At 43.6% G+C, this 16,031-nt stretch overlaps 1 protein-coding gene across 1 annotated transcript in view; it reads right to left on the bottom strand.

Moving 5' to 3' along the window:
* The window catches only part of sik3 (SIK family kinase 3), a gene marked incomplete at its 3' end in the record, with an annotated part of 125,266 nt that overhangs the window by 86,566 nt on the left and 22,669 nt on the right, over positions 1 to 16,031 (bottom strand). The window contains 1 exon segment of the mRNA XM_084065148.1: positions 3,470 to 3,586. Within this exon segment, the coding sequence (XP_083921274.1) occupies positions 3,470 to 3,586 (117 nt within the window).

Here is a 16,031-nt window from a genome sequence, read left to right as displayed (position 1 = left end):
CTCTCTCTCTCTCTCTCTCTCTCTCTCTCTCTCTCTCTCTCTCTCTCTCTCTCTCTCTCTCTCTCTCTCTCTCTCTCTCTCTCTCTCTCTCTCTCTCTCTCTCTCTCTCTCTCTCTCTCTCTCTCTCTCTCTCTCTCTCTCTCTCTCTCTCTCTCTCTCTCTCTCTCTCTCTCTCTCTCTCTCTCTCTCTCTCTCTCTCTCTCTCTCTCTCCCCCTCCCCCCCCTGACTGGATAAAAGTATCCCGACCTGAAATAAAAACTGAACAGACACTCAGAATATAGAGCTATTTAACACTTTCTTTAACAAAAACATACCATTTACTGCAGATGTGTTATACAAAGCAGGGGAATTAAAGGATCTTTAATATCATATTGTTTATGTCCCTCAAATGTTTTTCAAAAGGTTTGAGCCTAAATCGGGAAAAGGTGAAAAAAAAAAAAAAAACAGAAAAAATATGTTGGAACTGAAAAACGGGAGGGATCGTATCGCTTGTGACTTCACGGGCGGGGGTGCAAATCTGTTTGGCCTGTTTTGAGACCAATTTACAGAAAACCCCAGATATGCTGTGAAAGCCTGAGTGTTCAAACCGGGGTATTTTTGGGGATAGAGGAGAAGTAGGGGAGACCAAAAACACACAAAAAAAGAAGGAAAAGTTCAAATTCATGTTGTAGTCCCTTTAACTCAAGTTTTTGAAGCCAAAACCTCCTGTTCAGAAATGATGTGACTCTATATTTTAGGATCACATTTCTATGTTTCTATGCGTCTTAACCTTTTCATGTTTTCAACACATTTCCTTAACCCATTGAGACCTGGAACTGTGTCATTTTTAGATTTGAGCTAAAAAGCATTATTTTACACTTTGGGCTATTCAAAAATAGCAGATCTACAAGCTCATAGCGCGGCACCGAGTGCCGCGCTATGAGCTTGTAGATCTGCTATTTTTGAAAAATCGTGAAAATGTGTGCAAATCTTCCTAATGGCTCCTTGTAGCTTTACCAAAAATGCTATGGAAATGAACATTTAACAATTGAACTGTAATGAATCATTGCTGTGGTAGACGAATACAATGAAACAACACAAAGTACTGTTGAAAGACACTCCCAGTGTCTCGCTCGTTTTACATACATTTGTATTTTGTAAATTTGATAGGCTAATATACACTTAACCCTTTAAGACCTGGAACGCATCTGTGTAACTACTTTAACTATTATTTTATACTTTGGCTATTAAAAAATAGCAGATATACAAGCTCATACTGCGTGCCGCACTATGAGCTTGTATATCTGCTATTTTTTAATAGCCAAAGTGTACAATAATGCTTTTTTAGCTCAGATCAAAAAGTCACACAGATGCGTTCCCGGTCTTAATGGGTTAAGGTTGCGGACTCCTGCCTTAACTACACACAGTTCAATAACATACACAAATCACACCCTCGGTCTTAATTTAACTCAGAGTGTAAAAGTGTACCTACAGAAGGGGTTCCTCTGGGTTCATTTATGTTTCTATAAGTCTGTTGTGGTCTGTGTACGCGCTGCTAGGACACGCTCTGGCACTAGGGGGCAGGGTTGATACTACAAAGGAGATGACTTAAAGGGCAAGACCACTTTGGTAGAGGTTTGGGTTGTGTATTTACCTTGCCATGATGTAACTCCAAAGGTGGGCAAGAAATCAAAAATAATTGCTCCATTGATTAGAAATTGATCATTCAAAATATGCTCCCCATTGACTTACATTGTACGGTGAAACAGCTCTCAAAGTCACTCTTTTAGCACATAAATGAACCCAAACAAAGCTGGTTCAGACAATATAGAGCATCACCAAACCCACTACTGTTTGTTTTTTTAATAAAAATGTCAACTTCCTGTTCATTTTACTATTTGAAGATCTGGATCCGGATCCGTGGATCCAGTCCAGGTTTTCTACTTATTAAAAATGGCAAAATCATCAGGAAGTTGGCATTTTTATTTAAAAAAAAAACAGTACTGGGTTAGGTGATGTTCTATATTGTCTGAATCAACTTTGTCTGTGTTCGTTTATGTGCTAAAAGAGTGACTTTGAGAGCTGTTTTACCGTACAATGTAAGTCAATGAGGAGCATATTTTGAATTATCAATTTCTAATCAATGGAGCAATTATTTTTTATTTCTTGTCCACCTTTGGAGTTACATCATGGCAAGGTACCTACACAACCCAAACCTCTACCAAAGTGGTCTTGCCCTTTAAGATACATAGTAACTGATTATAAACAAGTTAAATGTCTGATATGTTTGTGTGCTTTTCATATATGATGTTTTTTTTTAAAATAATGATAAAACAGGAACAGTTATGGACACCTGACAGTGATGAGGTGCTACTGTACACACACACACACACACACACACACACACACACACACACGCGCACAGCACAGCTTGTTTAGACAACACACACACACGTGACTCCTACCCCCAGGAACATGAGGCTCAAGCGTGTGTGCGCGCGTGTGCGTGTGCGTGTGCGCGCGTGCCGTATACTGGCATGACATGGCACCATGACTCAGACATAACCATAAACAAACAAGATAGGCCCATGTGTAGGCATGTATGGAGATCTGGTTGTCCAGAGCAACAGATTGGACGGCTATGCCCATATATCTTCATGTGCATATCAGTGTTGTGTGACGAAAACTAAATAAAAACTAAGCTATGATGACTAAAACTAAGAATATATTGACAATGTGGTCAACAAATAAAAACTAGAGTAAAATGTTAGTGAGGGATCTAGTGGAGAAGAGATCCAGTAGAACTAAAAGACTAGTCATTGTATGGTTGGTTGCGCTCGGGTGTCGAAAATATCAGATCTACAAGTTGTGACGCGTTGTGAGCTTGTAGATCAGCTATTTTCAGCATGCAACCAAGTGTAAAATCAGCCAGTACGACGCCATCAAGGCACCGCCAACATACATTTTAATCGACGAAATTAACTGTAGATTTAGTCGACTTAGGGACAGTTCACCCAAGAATTGCCTTTTTTTTTTAATCGATTAGTCACCCAATGGAGACTTGAATTCATGGATATTGTTTTGTTTTTGTCTCATTCCTAAGACAATAAATGATGACCAGCAGTTCCGGTAGGAGACACAAAGAGTCTCCTTTGTGTCTCCTACCGGAACCACTGCCTATACCGTTCCACCAGTCATCAATTTATTGGCTTAGGCAAAACAATATCCATGAATTCAAGTCTCCATGAGGTGACTAATTATGAACTGACTGAACTATCCCGTTAAAAACAATATATTATAATTTACGTACAAATTCTGCAGCGGTCGAATTTCAGCAGCCGTGGGAAACACTGGTGTGTGTGTGTGTGTGTGTGTGTGTGTGTGTGTGTGTGTGTGTGTGTGTGTGTGTGTGTGTGTGTGTGTGTGTGTGTGTGTGTGTGTGTGTGTGTGTGTGTCTGTGTCTGTGTCTGTGTGTGTGTGTGTGTGTACCTGGTACAGGCGGATGATGTGTGGGTGTCTCAACATCTTCATGATCTGCACCTCTCTGAAGATCTTCTTTAAGTTCTCATCGTCCAGCTGGGTCTTGTCTACGATCTTTATGGCCACCTGGACAGAGAGAGAGAGAGAGAGAGAGAAGGGGTTACAATCCTGATGAAACGGCTTTTTCTGTCATTTTACTTTGAAGTTTCAGTCTGAAACGGTGGCCTGTAATGTTTCTGAACCAATCAGAAGGTCCCATCCCCTTGGGCTATGGGAAGGCATCAGCCAGAGAAAGGCTATGCATCTCCCTCATAGATCCATGGATAGGAGTTGTTGTAATGTACCTAGTTACTATTGACACCAAGTAATATTACTTTTTAAAGTACACCAGTAATGAGTAACTACTGCTTACATAGCGGCAGTGGGCCAACAATGGGTCCAGGTCCCTGGAACAACATCATTTTGAGATCCGCGGCCAAATACATATCTTTTTTTTGGATTCCATGACGTGGAAAAGGTTTGAGCACCACGGATATAGACGGGTTTCCTGTTAGTAAACACGAGAGGATGCTGCGCGCGCAAGAGAGGGGTGAGCCTATAGAGGGCGCTATTACCCGCAGCAGCTCTGGTCAAATGTCCATTCATAAAATAAATGGTCTTGAAATTCTGACTCGACCCACCCGCGCCGCGGGTTGACCCGCGGGTTACGGGTCAACCCGCGCATCACTACTAGCTACTATACTACATCAACGCAACTACTAGATATCTCTCTTTCTCTCTCAAAAACCCAAAATCCTAAAGAATGAGTTTAACCCATTGAGACCTGGAACTGTGTCATTTTTAGATTTGAGCTAAAAAGCATTATTTTACACTTTGGGCTATTCAAAAATAGCAGATCTACAAGCTCATAGCGCGGCACCGAGTGCCGCGCTACGAGCTTGTAGATCTGCTATTTTTGAAAAATCGTGAAAATGTGTGCAAATCTTTGAATATATATATTTTCAAAGCTAACATTTTTAACTCAAATCTTTGCTTCTGGGGGGTCCCTGGAACAACATATTTTGATGGGGGTCCGCGGCCAAATACATATCATTTTGGGGGTCCTTGACATGAAAAAGATTGAGCACCACTGATATAGAAACATACGTTTTTGAGAAAACTGTTGGGATTTAGGAGACATGTAGAATCGGCTTCAGGTCTCAATGGGTTAATTTCATGTCAGTAAGAGGCACACACACACACACAACAGCCGATCTAACAAACTGTGAGCTTGTAGATCACCTATAATGTGGGTGTGTGACATGGAAAAGTGTCCATGTCTCAAAATACACACACACACACACACACACACACACACACACACACACACAGGTATTTGTCCTGTTGGCAGTGAAGAGAGACACACACACACACACACACATTTGGGACCATGTGACCTCCCACCGGCTGACTTCCTGTTGTGGACAGGAAGAGGAAGTGAGGGAGAAGGAAGAGGGGGCTCATGGGAGAGAGAGCACGCAGCAATGCATGCTGGGAAACCACCCAGCTCGCTGAGAGAAAGTTCCCCCTTTCTCTGTGTGCGTGTGCGTGTGCGTGTGCGTGTGCGTGTGTGTGTGTTATACTTAAGGCTATTCAAAAATAGCAGATCTACAAGCTCATAGTGCGGCACCGAGTGCAGCGATATGAGCTTGTAGATCTGCTATTTAAAAAAAGAAAATCTTGTATTTCAAAATCTTGCATTCCATTTTTACTCAAATCTTTGCTTCTGGGGGATTCTAAAAATGTCTTCTAAATCCCAACAGTTTTCTGTAAAACGTATGTTTCTATATCAGTGGTTCTAAAACTGTTTCATGTCAAGGAGCCCAAAAATGATATATATTTGTCCGTGGACCCCCATCTCAAAATATTTTGTTCCAGGGACCCCCCAGAAGCAAAGATTTGAGTTAAAAATGTTCGCTTTAAAAAATATATATATATTCAAAGATTTGCACACATTTTCACGATTTTTCAAAAATAGCAGATCTACAAGCTCGTAGCGCGGCACTCGGTGCCGCGCTATGAGCTTGTAGATCTGCTATTTTTGAATAGCCAAAGTGTAATAAATACTGCTTTTTTTTGCTCAAATCTAAAAATGACACAAATGCGTCCCAGGTCTTAACACATTGACTGCCTAGATCGAGTTAACTAATAACTCGATATTAGCTTTACATCACTTGCCTGCCAAGATCGAGTTATCTCGATTTTAGCAAAAAAATAATTCAAGGACCACCCAAAACTGAATTGTATTCCCATTTCCCACCCATCTCAAAACATTTTGTTCCAGGGACCCCCAGAAGCAAAGATTTTAGTAAAAAGATGTATATATATATATTCAAAGATTTGCAAACATTTTCACGATTAATTGCCGCACTAGGAGCTTGTAGATCTGGTATTTGTTGTACATCTAAAGTGACACAGATGTGTTCCTTTAAGAGCCAGAAGTCCCCACAGGTATAGTAGAATGTGACAAATGGACGTGGTGAGAACAATGTCCCATGTCCTCGCAAGACAAAAACGCTTGTTTGATGATCATAATCATTTATTTACTTTTGCACGATGTAGGCTAATCTCTCAAGAACAGATTCCGACCTGCGGTGGAATCTGTCGGAGCGGTTCGTCCTAACCAGTGCGCATTGGCTAAAAGTGGGCGTGCCTTCAGATCAGGAAGTGGGCCGCGCTTTACCCAATCAAATGTAGTGGGCGGGATTCACGTGTCCATCCACCATGATCCACCCTCCCCCCCTCGAAACTAGCCGAAACTAATTTAACATTAGCGTCCTCGGAGCGGACAAAACCACGGAAAGATATTCACATTTTAAATTACTCTTTCATCATAGAAACAAGTGGGCTTATAACCAAAACCATCCATGTTCTCTGGGAGAAGTGGTGTTAGTGTTCCGTGTAGAAATATTGTTAGTGGGAATGAAAACATGGTCGCACCAACCGGAAGTGATGCGCTATAGGCAGACATGAAACCGGTGTTTCCCTGCGCTCTAGTCTAACATTATACTCCTGCCAGACTCCACAGAATATCAGAAAAGCAGAGGTCGCTGTTTTTCATTTTCTGTGGGGTCTGGCTACGCGAGACTAGATGTAGGCTATACTATGCACTGCCTGTCACGCACCCAAAACAGGCGATCTACAAGCTCACAGTCTTTAGATCGGGCTATGTTGGGTGTGTGTCTGACTGACGTGCAATGAAACTCATTCTTTAGGATTCGGTTACAAATGGCAAAGAAATGCTAAAAATGTGCAGTACAGTATTACAATGGTGTGTGTAGTACATTGTCCTTTGTGTAGTCCAGTGACTGTAGTGTGTTACTGCATGTTGGCATGTGTGTCTTGGTTCTATTTTAGGCTCCTGACTTCTATTATTAGTACTGGAACCGATCCAGTTCTGTTGATGTAATCACTGCCTTCCACAATGGAGAACGCGCACACACACACACACACACACACACACACACACACACACACACACACACACACACACACACACACACACACACACACACACACACACACACACACACACACACACACACACACACACGTATTGACCGATTAATTAAACTATTCAAAAATAGCAGATATACAAGCTCATAGCGCGGCACCAAGTGCCGCGCTATGAGCTTGCAGATCTGCTATTTTTTTCCTAAAATTCATGAAAATGTGTGCAAATCTTTGAATATATACATTTTTAAAGCGAACATTTGTAACTCAGATCTTTGCTTCTGGGGGGTCCCTGGAACAAAATGTTTTGAGATGGGGGTCTGTGGCCAAATGCATATCATTTTGGGGGTCCTTGACAAGAAAAAGATTGAGCACCACCACTGATACAGAAACATACGTTTTTTCCAGAATTCCGTTGGGATTAGGAGACATGTAGAATCGGCTTCAGGTCTTAATGGGTTAAATTCATAAATAGGGTTAGGTATCCATTCATTCTTTCATTCATTAATCACATTTTGCAATCTAATAATTAGTTTAGTAATTATCATTTAAACATGCCATTGGTTTAGTAATTATCCACGAATGCATTCTGATGGGATTCAGATCTTCCACCCCACTGTGAAATGTTTGTCATTTTTCCCCCTGTATGAAATAGATGATTATTATCGCTCAACCAAAGCATAAAAGCACCGTTCTTAGATCTACTGGATCTCTGCTCCACGTAGTGCTGCACAATTAATCGAAAAAAGATCGTGATCTCGATTCAGACACCTATGCAATCTCGATTTTAAATGATGGCGATTTTTTTTTCAATGAAATCGTGTGAGAATCGTGATCTCAATTCTTATGGAGGAAAATCGTGATTCACATTTGATTAAGAATCGTGCAGCACTAGCTCCACGAGTCACTCCCTGACATTTTACTCTAGATTGTATTTGTTGACACAATGGTCAGTATATTTAGTCATAGTTTAAGTCATCATAGCTTAGTTTCAACCAAGATTTATTGTCACAGTTTTAGTGGAGAAAAACAAAATGAACACTGAGGAACAGCCTGGACGACAACAGGACTTAAATAACCGTTAGCTACAGTCCTTACACCAGTGGTCCTGAAACTATCTCATGTCAAGGACCCCCAAAATGATATGTATTTGGCTGCGGACCCCCATCGCAAAAATATTTTGTGCCAGGGATTTTCCCCAAAATAGCAGATCTACAAGCTCATAGCGCGGCACTCGGTGCCGCGCTATGAGCTTGTCTCAGAGTTAAATTAACAATGATAAATACATTGGGGTCCCAGAGATAGAAATGCCATCAAATTGGGGTCCACAGAAATGGGGGGGCCTCTAATGCATGTCAAACTGGGGGTCCTTGACATTAAAGTGGTTGGGAATCACTGCTAGAGCCGTAAAAATCGTCTCTTATGGGGGGTCCTTTGGCATATCTTTTCAAATGGGGGTCCGTGGGCTAATAAGTGTCAATTTGGGGGTCCTTGACATGAAAGAGATTGAGAATAGCAGCCCTCCTCTGGGAGGTGGAGAGGTCAACAGATTCAGGTCCATGTGGTCAGTCTGCTGCATCCTCCTTTACTCTGAGAACACTCAGTCCTCTCCTCCATGCAAATACTTTACCAACAGGGAAATGGCAGTGAAATCACTGTGTGTGTGTGTGTGTGTGTGTGTGTGTGTGTGTGTGTGTGTGTGTGTGTGTGTGTGTGTGTGTGTGTGTGTGTGTGTGTGTGTGTGTGTGTGTGTGTGTGTGTGTGTCAGGGCCATAAAACCCTGTGCCAGTGTGTTTGATGTGATGGGAGGCCCTGATAACATGGCAGCACATCAGGCCTCTATGGGACACTGAACCGGTGCAGAGCCATCATGTTCTCTCAGTAAAGTGAAGCCGGTGTGTTTGGCCAACTAATAATTAATATTATTATTATTGATAATAATAATAATAATACCTGGAATTTATATAGCGCTTTTCTGAGTACTCAAAGTCGCTTTACAAGGCTAAACTAAGTAGAACACAATCAAAACAAAACAACTTTAATAAGAAAATACAGAGAATAAAAAAGTTAAAAAGGCTACTAAGGCCAGGGAATAAAACGAAAGTTGAGATCAGCTAGGTGGGGAAAGCAGTTCTGAAGAGGTGGGTTTTGAGGGAGGTTTTGAACACGGCAAGGGTGGGGGCGGTTTTGATGTGAGGTGGAAGTGGGTTCCAGAGGGTGGGTGCTGCAACGGAGAAAGCCCTATCACCCCAGGTGCGCTTCGTTTTTTTGGTGGGGAATTTGAGGAGGTTGGCATCGCTGGATCTGAGGGAACGGGTGGGAACGTGGTTGTGAAGGAGGTCGGAAATGTATTGGGGTGCCTGGTGGTTGAGGGCTTTGTAGGTGGTGATGAGGATTTTGAAGTTGATTCTGTGTTTGACCGGGAGCCAGTGGAGGTCATTGAACATTAGAACATATGAATACAGGCCTCCTAATAAAAAAAATAAAACTATACTTTTATCGGCGAAAAAAAGTAGTCCGCGGTTGTTCGAAAAAAGCGGGAGTCTTTAGAGGGAGTCGAACCCGGGAGGTGCCGGTAGGGAGTCTAGTGATTAACGAGGCAAGCCACTGAGGCCGGTGCTGAGATTAGGTATTCGAGCTGTATTAGAATCAGACAACGCTCACACCGTTCCCAACTCTTCTAATATAGACCGAAAGAAGCCCTGCACTGCGAAGCCATGGTAAAACGCTGTTGGCTTCTCCACTATAGTCCCTCCCCAAGATTTTAGTCTAGTTTTTATTTGTTGACGAAGTTGTCAATATATTTAGACATAGTTTTTATTTGGCGTTCGTCAGTGAAAGAAGGTTATAGTTCTAGTCGACTAAATTAACACTGGACAGGACATGGGGTTGGATTGGACATTATGGCAGCTCTCCACCGCACCGATTTTGGGCCGACTTCGGCGTTGGAAAGCGTTTGGATATCGTTGTTCCGTTGGGTAGAAGTCCGTCGGGACCTTATCGAACGCGACGACGAGAAACCGAGCATGTTCGGTTGGTCCCGACCTAGACTCGGAAACCCATGCCTTTTTGTTTTTGGTTTCAAAAGTCCCGACTTGCCAGATTCTGTGAGAGAAACAAGTAACGAGGTCTACGAAAACCAGCGCAAAAGCAGCGACCAGTTTCACCACTTGAGCCCTATTGCATCAGCTATTTTCAAAAAGAATCTTGAAAGCAAGCCCAAAATAAGCAACTACACTTCGAAAAAACAAGCTCAAAGTCGCTTATAATAAGCAGATCTGGCAACATCGGCAGGCCAGCCTGCCAGCTCAAACGCATTAGCGCGACCACGTGCACATCGGCCGACTGCTTCTGATGAACTAAAATACCCAATCTCGGCACCGGCCTCAGTGGCGCACCTCGCTAATCATTAGACCCCCAACCCCCTAACACTGGGAGTCTGGGTTCGACTCCCGCTTGGGGATAAACTTTTTCATTCCTCCGCGGACTACTTTTTTCCGCCGATAAAGTATAGTTTTGGACCATGACGGAGGCGCGCCGACTCAGCAGACCTTGAGGCTGAGGAGTCGCGCCCGAGCGCCTCCAGGCGCGAGTGCCCGCGACGACCAGCCGATGGTCTGCTAGTCGACTCAGCGCCGTCCGAGTTATGTACCGATAGGGACAGAATCGTAAATATTTTGGTGGGGACTGCGTTTGCCCCACTGACTGCGTTTGGCCCAACTGCCACTCAAAGTGACTACTGGCCAATCACATTGCGTCTTTCCCGGGACTTAACCTGCTCTCAACTTCCGGTACACAAACGCACTACATTCCCAAAGCTGGCCCTTTAGACATGGAGAGGACATGGAGAGGACAATGGGGGGGGGGGTTGGCATTCCTCCTTCAGCTCCACGGACCAGAGCAGGAAAACAACACTGTCTTTAGAGGTTCAACTGCCTGTGTGTGTGTGCGTGTGTGTGTGTGTGTGTGTGTGTGTGTGCGTGCGTGCGTGCGTGCGTGCGTGCGTGCGTGCGTGCGTGCGTGCGTGCGTGCGCGTGTGCATGTGGGTGTGCGCGCGTGTGTGTGTGTGTGTGTGCGCGTGTGCGTGTGCGTGTGTGCGTGTGTGTGTGTGTGTGTGTGTGTGTGTGTGTTCTTCCTGTAGGCCTTGTTCTCTCACAACAGCAGAACAAACAGTGCAGACACAGACACACAGAGGCATGGAGAGAAGATGTTCATAGAACCATTGTGTTCCCTTCCAGAGGAGGAGGAGGAGGAGGAGGAGGAGGAGGAGGAGGAGGAGGAGGAGGACATTCCCAAGTCCAGGGAAATCCATAAGAAGCAGAACATAATATTGGATAGAAATTGGGCCTCTTCCTTACTTCCTTCACAGGTGTGTTACCAATGATACTTAACCCGTTAAGACCTGAGGCCATTCTTAAAAATGTTTTCTAAATCATAACATTTTTTTTGAAAAAAAAGATTTGTTTCAAGATTTTTCAAAAATAGCAGATCTACAAGCTCATAGCGCGGCACTCGGTGCCGCACTATGAGCTTGTATATCTGCTATTTTTTGAATAGCCTAAGAAATCTAAAGTGACACAGATGCGTTCCAGGTCTTAATGGGTTAATGAAGGCTCTGTTCCATTCTGGTCAAACAGAGTCAAGGTGTTGATAGTCAGTGGTGGAAAAAAGTACTCGCATGTTTTACTTAAGTGAAAGTATCAATACTGCATTGTAGAAATACTCTGTTCCAAGTAAAAAGTCTGGAATTCAAAATTTACTCGAGTAAAAGTACAAAAGTATGGGCATCAAAAATGTTCTTAAAAGTACCAAAAGCAGAAAGTACTCATTTACAGAATGTCCCATTTCACAAGTTTCCAGATGCATAAAATGCATAAAAAATATTTTGAAAATAGCAGATCTACAAGCTCACAGTGTGTCGCATCGCGACACAAATCTTTGCTTCTGGGGGGGAGGGGGACGACAACGTCGACACAAATCTTTGCTTCTGGGGGGGAGGGGGACGACAACGTATTTTTCAGGTGGGGGTCCGCGGCCACATACGTATCAATTTGGGGGTCCAGGGCACGAGAAAGTTTGAGAACCACTGCGTTAACCTGAAGCCGATTCTACAAATGTCCTCTAAATCCCAACAGTTTTCCGAAAAAAACATATGTTTCTATATCAGTGGTTCTCAAACCTTTTCATGTCAAGGACCCCCAAAATGATATGTATTTGGCCGTCGACTAGCCTGGGTGCCAGCCTGCTTCGCTGCGTTCGGCGGACTTTTTTTCTCTCTGCGCTTCTCAGTCTGGAATGCCTCCTATCTCCAGGAGGCGGGACACAGCAGCCAAGGTTCGAAACCTACCGTGGCTTCTGATTGGTCTGTGGTGCGGGGTGGGACAAAAAAAACGGTGTGATCGTTTTGATTCGTCATTCGTTTGAACAACATCCAATCAGCAACAACGTTGCCTAACGTAACATACTAGAAGTTCGGGCCGCATAGCGGCCCGAACGTCTAGCGTGACGCGTCGTTCACTTTGCAGTGCCACCTTACAGGCACCTCACAGTGTGAGAGAGAGTTTTGTGCTCTCCTAAATCCACGGCAGGCTTTGAAAGTACCCACTTCAGAAAGAGGTGACGTGCATCACCTCTCCAATGACCAAAACCCACTATGGAAGCCGTCCAACTGGTGCGATCTGACGGCATCCTAGAATTTATAGGTAGGATGTGATGTCATGCGTGATGTCAGGGTCGTGAGATTACGTCACACTGGCGTTGTGTCCATATTCGGGACGACCGTCTCATCGTGATGTCAGATTACGTCACACTGGCGTGATGTCAGATTACGTCACACTGGCGTGATGTCAGATTACGTCACACTGGCCACATACAACGTACGTACATACTGACAACCGACATGGCGCAGGATTCAAATTGTATATATAGATGTAGTTCCAGTGTAGTTCTACAAGACGAGTCAATGGGGGCATTCCAGACTGATAAGCCGTAAAAGAGTCCGCCGAACGTAGCGAAGCAGGCTGGATCCCAGGCTAGCCGTCGACCCCCATCTCAAAATATATTGTTCCAGGGACCCCCCAGAAGCAAAGAATAGGAGTTAAAAATGTTCACTTTAAAACAATATGTATTCAAAGATTTGCACACATTTTCACGATTTTTCAAAAATAGCAGATCTACAAGCTTGTATATCTACTATTTTTGAATAGCCAAAGCTATAAGTGGTTAAGGAACCGGAACCTAAAGGATCCAAAGCCTATTGGTTGAGGTGAAAAGTCCTACATGTGTATTAACTAGACCACATGAGGGTCTACAGGGTGCTCTGCAGTGTGTCCATAATGACCAGAGCTTCTCAGAGAAGCTGATAGCACTGACCAGGGTACAGTAGTGTGTGTGTGTGTGTGTGTGTGTGTGTGTGTGTGTGTGTGTGTGTGTGTGTGTGTGTGTGTGTGTGTGTGTGTGTGCGCGCACGCGCTGCCAGCTTCTATGACTGTGGAATTTTCCATTGAAAGATCTAAGCTCTCTCACACACACACACACACACACACACACACACACACACACACACACACACACACACACACACACACACACACACACACACACACACACACACACACACAGCTGAAGTGTCACATAGCCTCATCCGATCACAAGACAGTGACCTCAGCTCCCCCCCCTCCTAAAGGCCTGGTGGAAGAGGGGCGTGGCCTAGACAACCTGTACTGTACATGGATCCAGAGCTCAAAGTGGGGGGGTCCTCCTCGGGGTCATTTTTAACCACTTTAACACCTGTTTCATACTTCAGATAATGTTGAGTGTGATGCAAAATCTTTTTTTATTATTATTTTATACTTTAGCCAATAAAAAAATAGCAGATCTACAAGCTCATAGCGCGGCACCGAGTGCTGCGCTATGAGCTTGTAGATCTGCTATTTTTTTTTTATCAAGAAAATGTGTGCAAATCTTTGAATATATATATTATTTTAAAGCGAACATTTTTAATTCAAATCTTTGCTTCTGGGGGGTCCCTGGAATAAAATATTTTGATATGGGGGTCCACGGCCAAATACATATCATTGTGGGTTTTTTTTTTTTACAAAATCTTATCTAACGATAACAAAATATTCTAAGTCTGGGGTCTGAGAGTCTAAATCTCATCAAACGCTGGTTCTGTGGTTCAAATGACCAATAAATAATGGACCTTGATATGAAAAGAGTTGAAAACCCACTGTCATAGAGGATGAATGGGGGGAAAAACCTACATTAATTCATACACACACACACACACACACACACACACACACACACACACACACACACACACACACACACACACACACACACACACACACACACACACACACACACACACACACACACACACACAGACACACACAGCTTTCATCAAGTACAGCATGATTTTAGCCTACAGCACCGGTAGGGTTGTTCACCCAGCTTGTAGATCGGCTATTTTCACAATTTGTATTATACACATTTTCTACGCTCCTATAAGAGGGTTTAGGACCCATCCGTGGCGAAAGTTTTTCTTTCCGTCGTGAAAATGTGTCTTTCGCTGTGACGCCATGCTGTGGAAAACACGCCCATAGGCTAAGCTTGGTAGGACGTGCTGTGATTGGCTAGCGAGACACATGATGAAACTAGAAAATGTGCTCCTCGGAGCACAAGTCTCCGCCAGCAAATATTGATTAATCCTGTCTAAGCTATTTATATTACGTATTGTGATGACACCAGTGTGTCTACATAATGTGTTGCTCCGCCATTTCTCAGCCATTTGGTGATTATTCCTGTCTTACCTCACTTTGAAAGAGACACAGTCTCTTTCAAAGTGACACATATATTTATAGGCCGCTATACGTCATGCGTCTCACTAGCCAATCCGAGCACACTCTTTCAACGTATTGTCACGTGTCACGTGAGGCTTGACCAATGTTAGCTTGGCCGAGGGGGGGGGGGGGGGGGGCGGAAAGTGAAAACATAGTCTCCTGGTGGAGACAATTAACTTCAAACTTCGCAGACGCGCTGTGATTGGCTAGCGAGACGCATGATGAAATTAATAATAATGTAAAAAAATCACACCCAGTGTGAAGAGAGTGGTGCCTTTGATGAGCCCCGTATTGATGTTGTCATCAATGTTTGTTTATTGGACATACATACAGACGGACACACAGACAAAGTCAGATATAGGAGTGGTTGGCACCACTCAAAAATGTAAGCACGTCACTTCCCAGGACGTGCTGTGATTGGCTACCGAGATGCATGATGAAATTAATAACTCATAAATGTCACCACTCACTTCATACTGGGTGTGATTTTTTTATTATCATTTATTATTTGGCCAATATTTGACCGCTCTATACCTTTAGGTATAGAGCGGATCCTGCTCTATACCTGACTTTGTCCGTGTGCGTACGTCAACGTTCTGATTGGTCAGGTGCGTCAACAAAGTGATTGGTCAAGCTTCACGTGACACGTGGCTATAAACACATTATAAACACATATCGATGACAAAATGTATCAAAGGCGCCGCTACCTTCACACAGGGGGGGGGGCGCCGCTACATATCATTTGGGGGGTCCTTGACATTTGCCCCGCGGACCCCCCCCCCATCTCAAAATGTGTCGTTCCAGGGACCCCCCCCCATGAAGCAAAGATTTGAGTTACAAATGTTCACTTAACTTAAAAAATATATATATATTCAAAGAGTGGAACAAAATGTTCAAGACTTTGCAAAAAATAACAGATCTACAAGCTCATAGCGCGGCACTCGGTGCCGCGCTATGAGCTTGTAGATCGGCTATTTTTGAACAGCCAAAGAAATCTAAAAATGACACAGAATAACTTTGAACAAATACATATCAATTTGGGGGTCCTTGACCCCCATGAAATTGTTTGAAAACCACTGCCACCCTCTCCCTGTTAGAACACAATGTGAAAAACTATGAGAATCCATCTTCTGAGGCAGACTGTTTACACAAAGAAGTGACGAACGGGACACGTCAGGTTACAATGAGTCCATACGTAACAATTAGTGTCCAAATAAAAAGGCTTTTTTTCAGGC

Source organism: Gymnoscopelus microlampas (genome assembly GCF_963454915.1).
Source record: "Gymnoscopelus microlampas genome assembly, chromosome: 8".
Taxonomy (NCBI): domain Eukaryota; kingdom Metazoa; phylum Chordata; class Actinopteri; order Myctophiformes; family Myctophidae; genus Gymnoscopelus; species Gymnoscopelus microlampas.
This window is presented reverse-complemented; position numbering and strand designations above follow the sequence as displayed.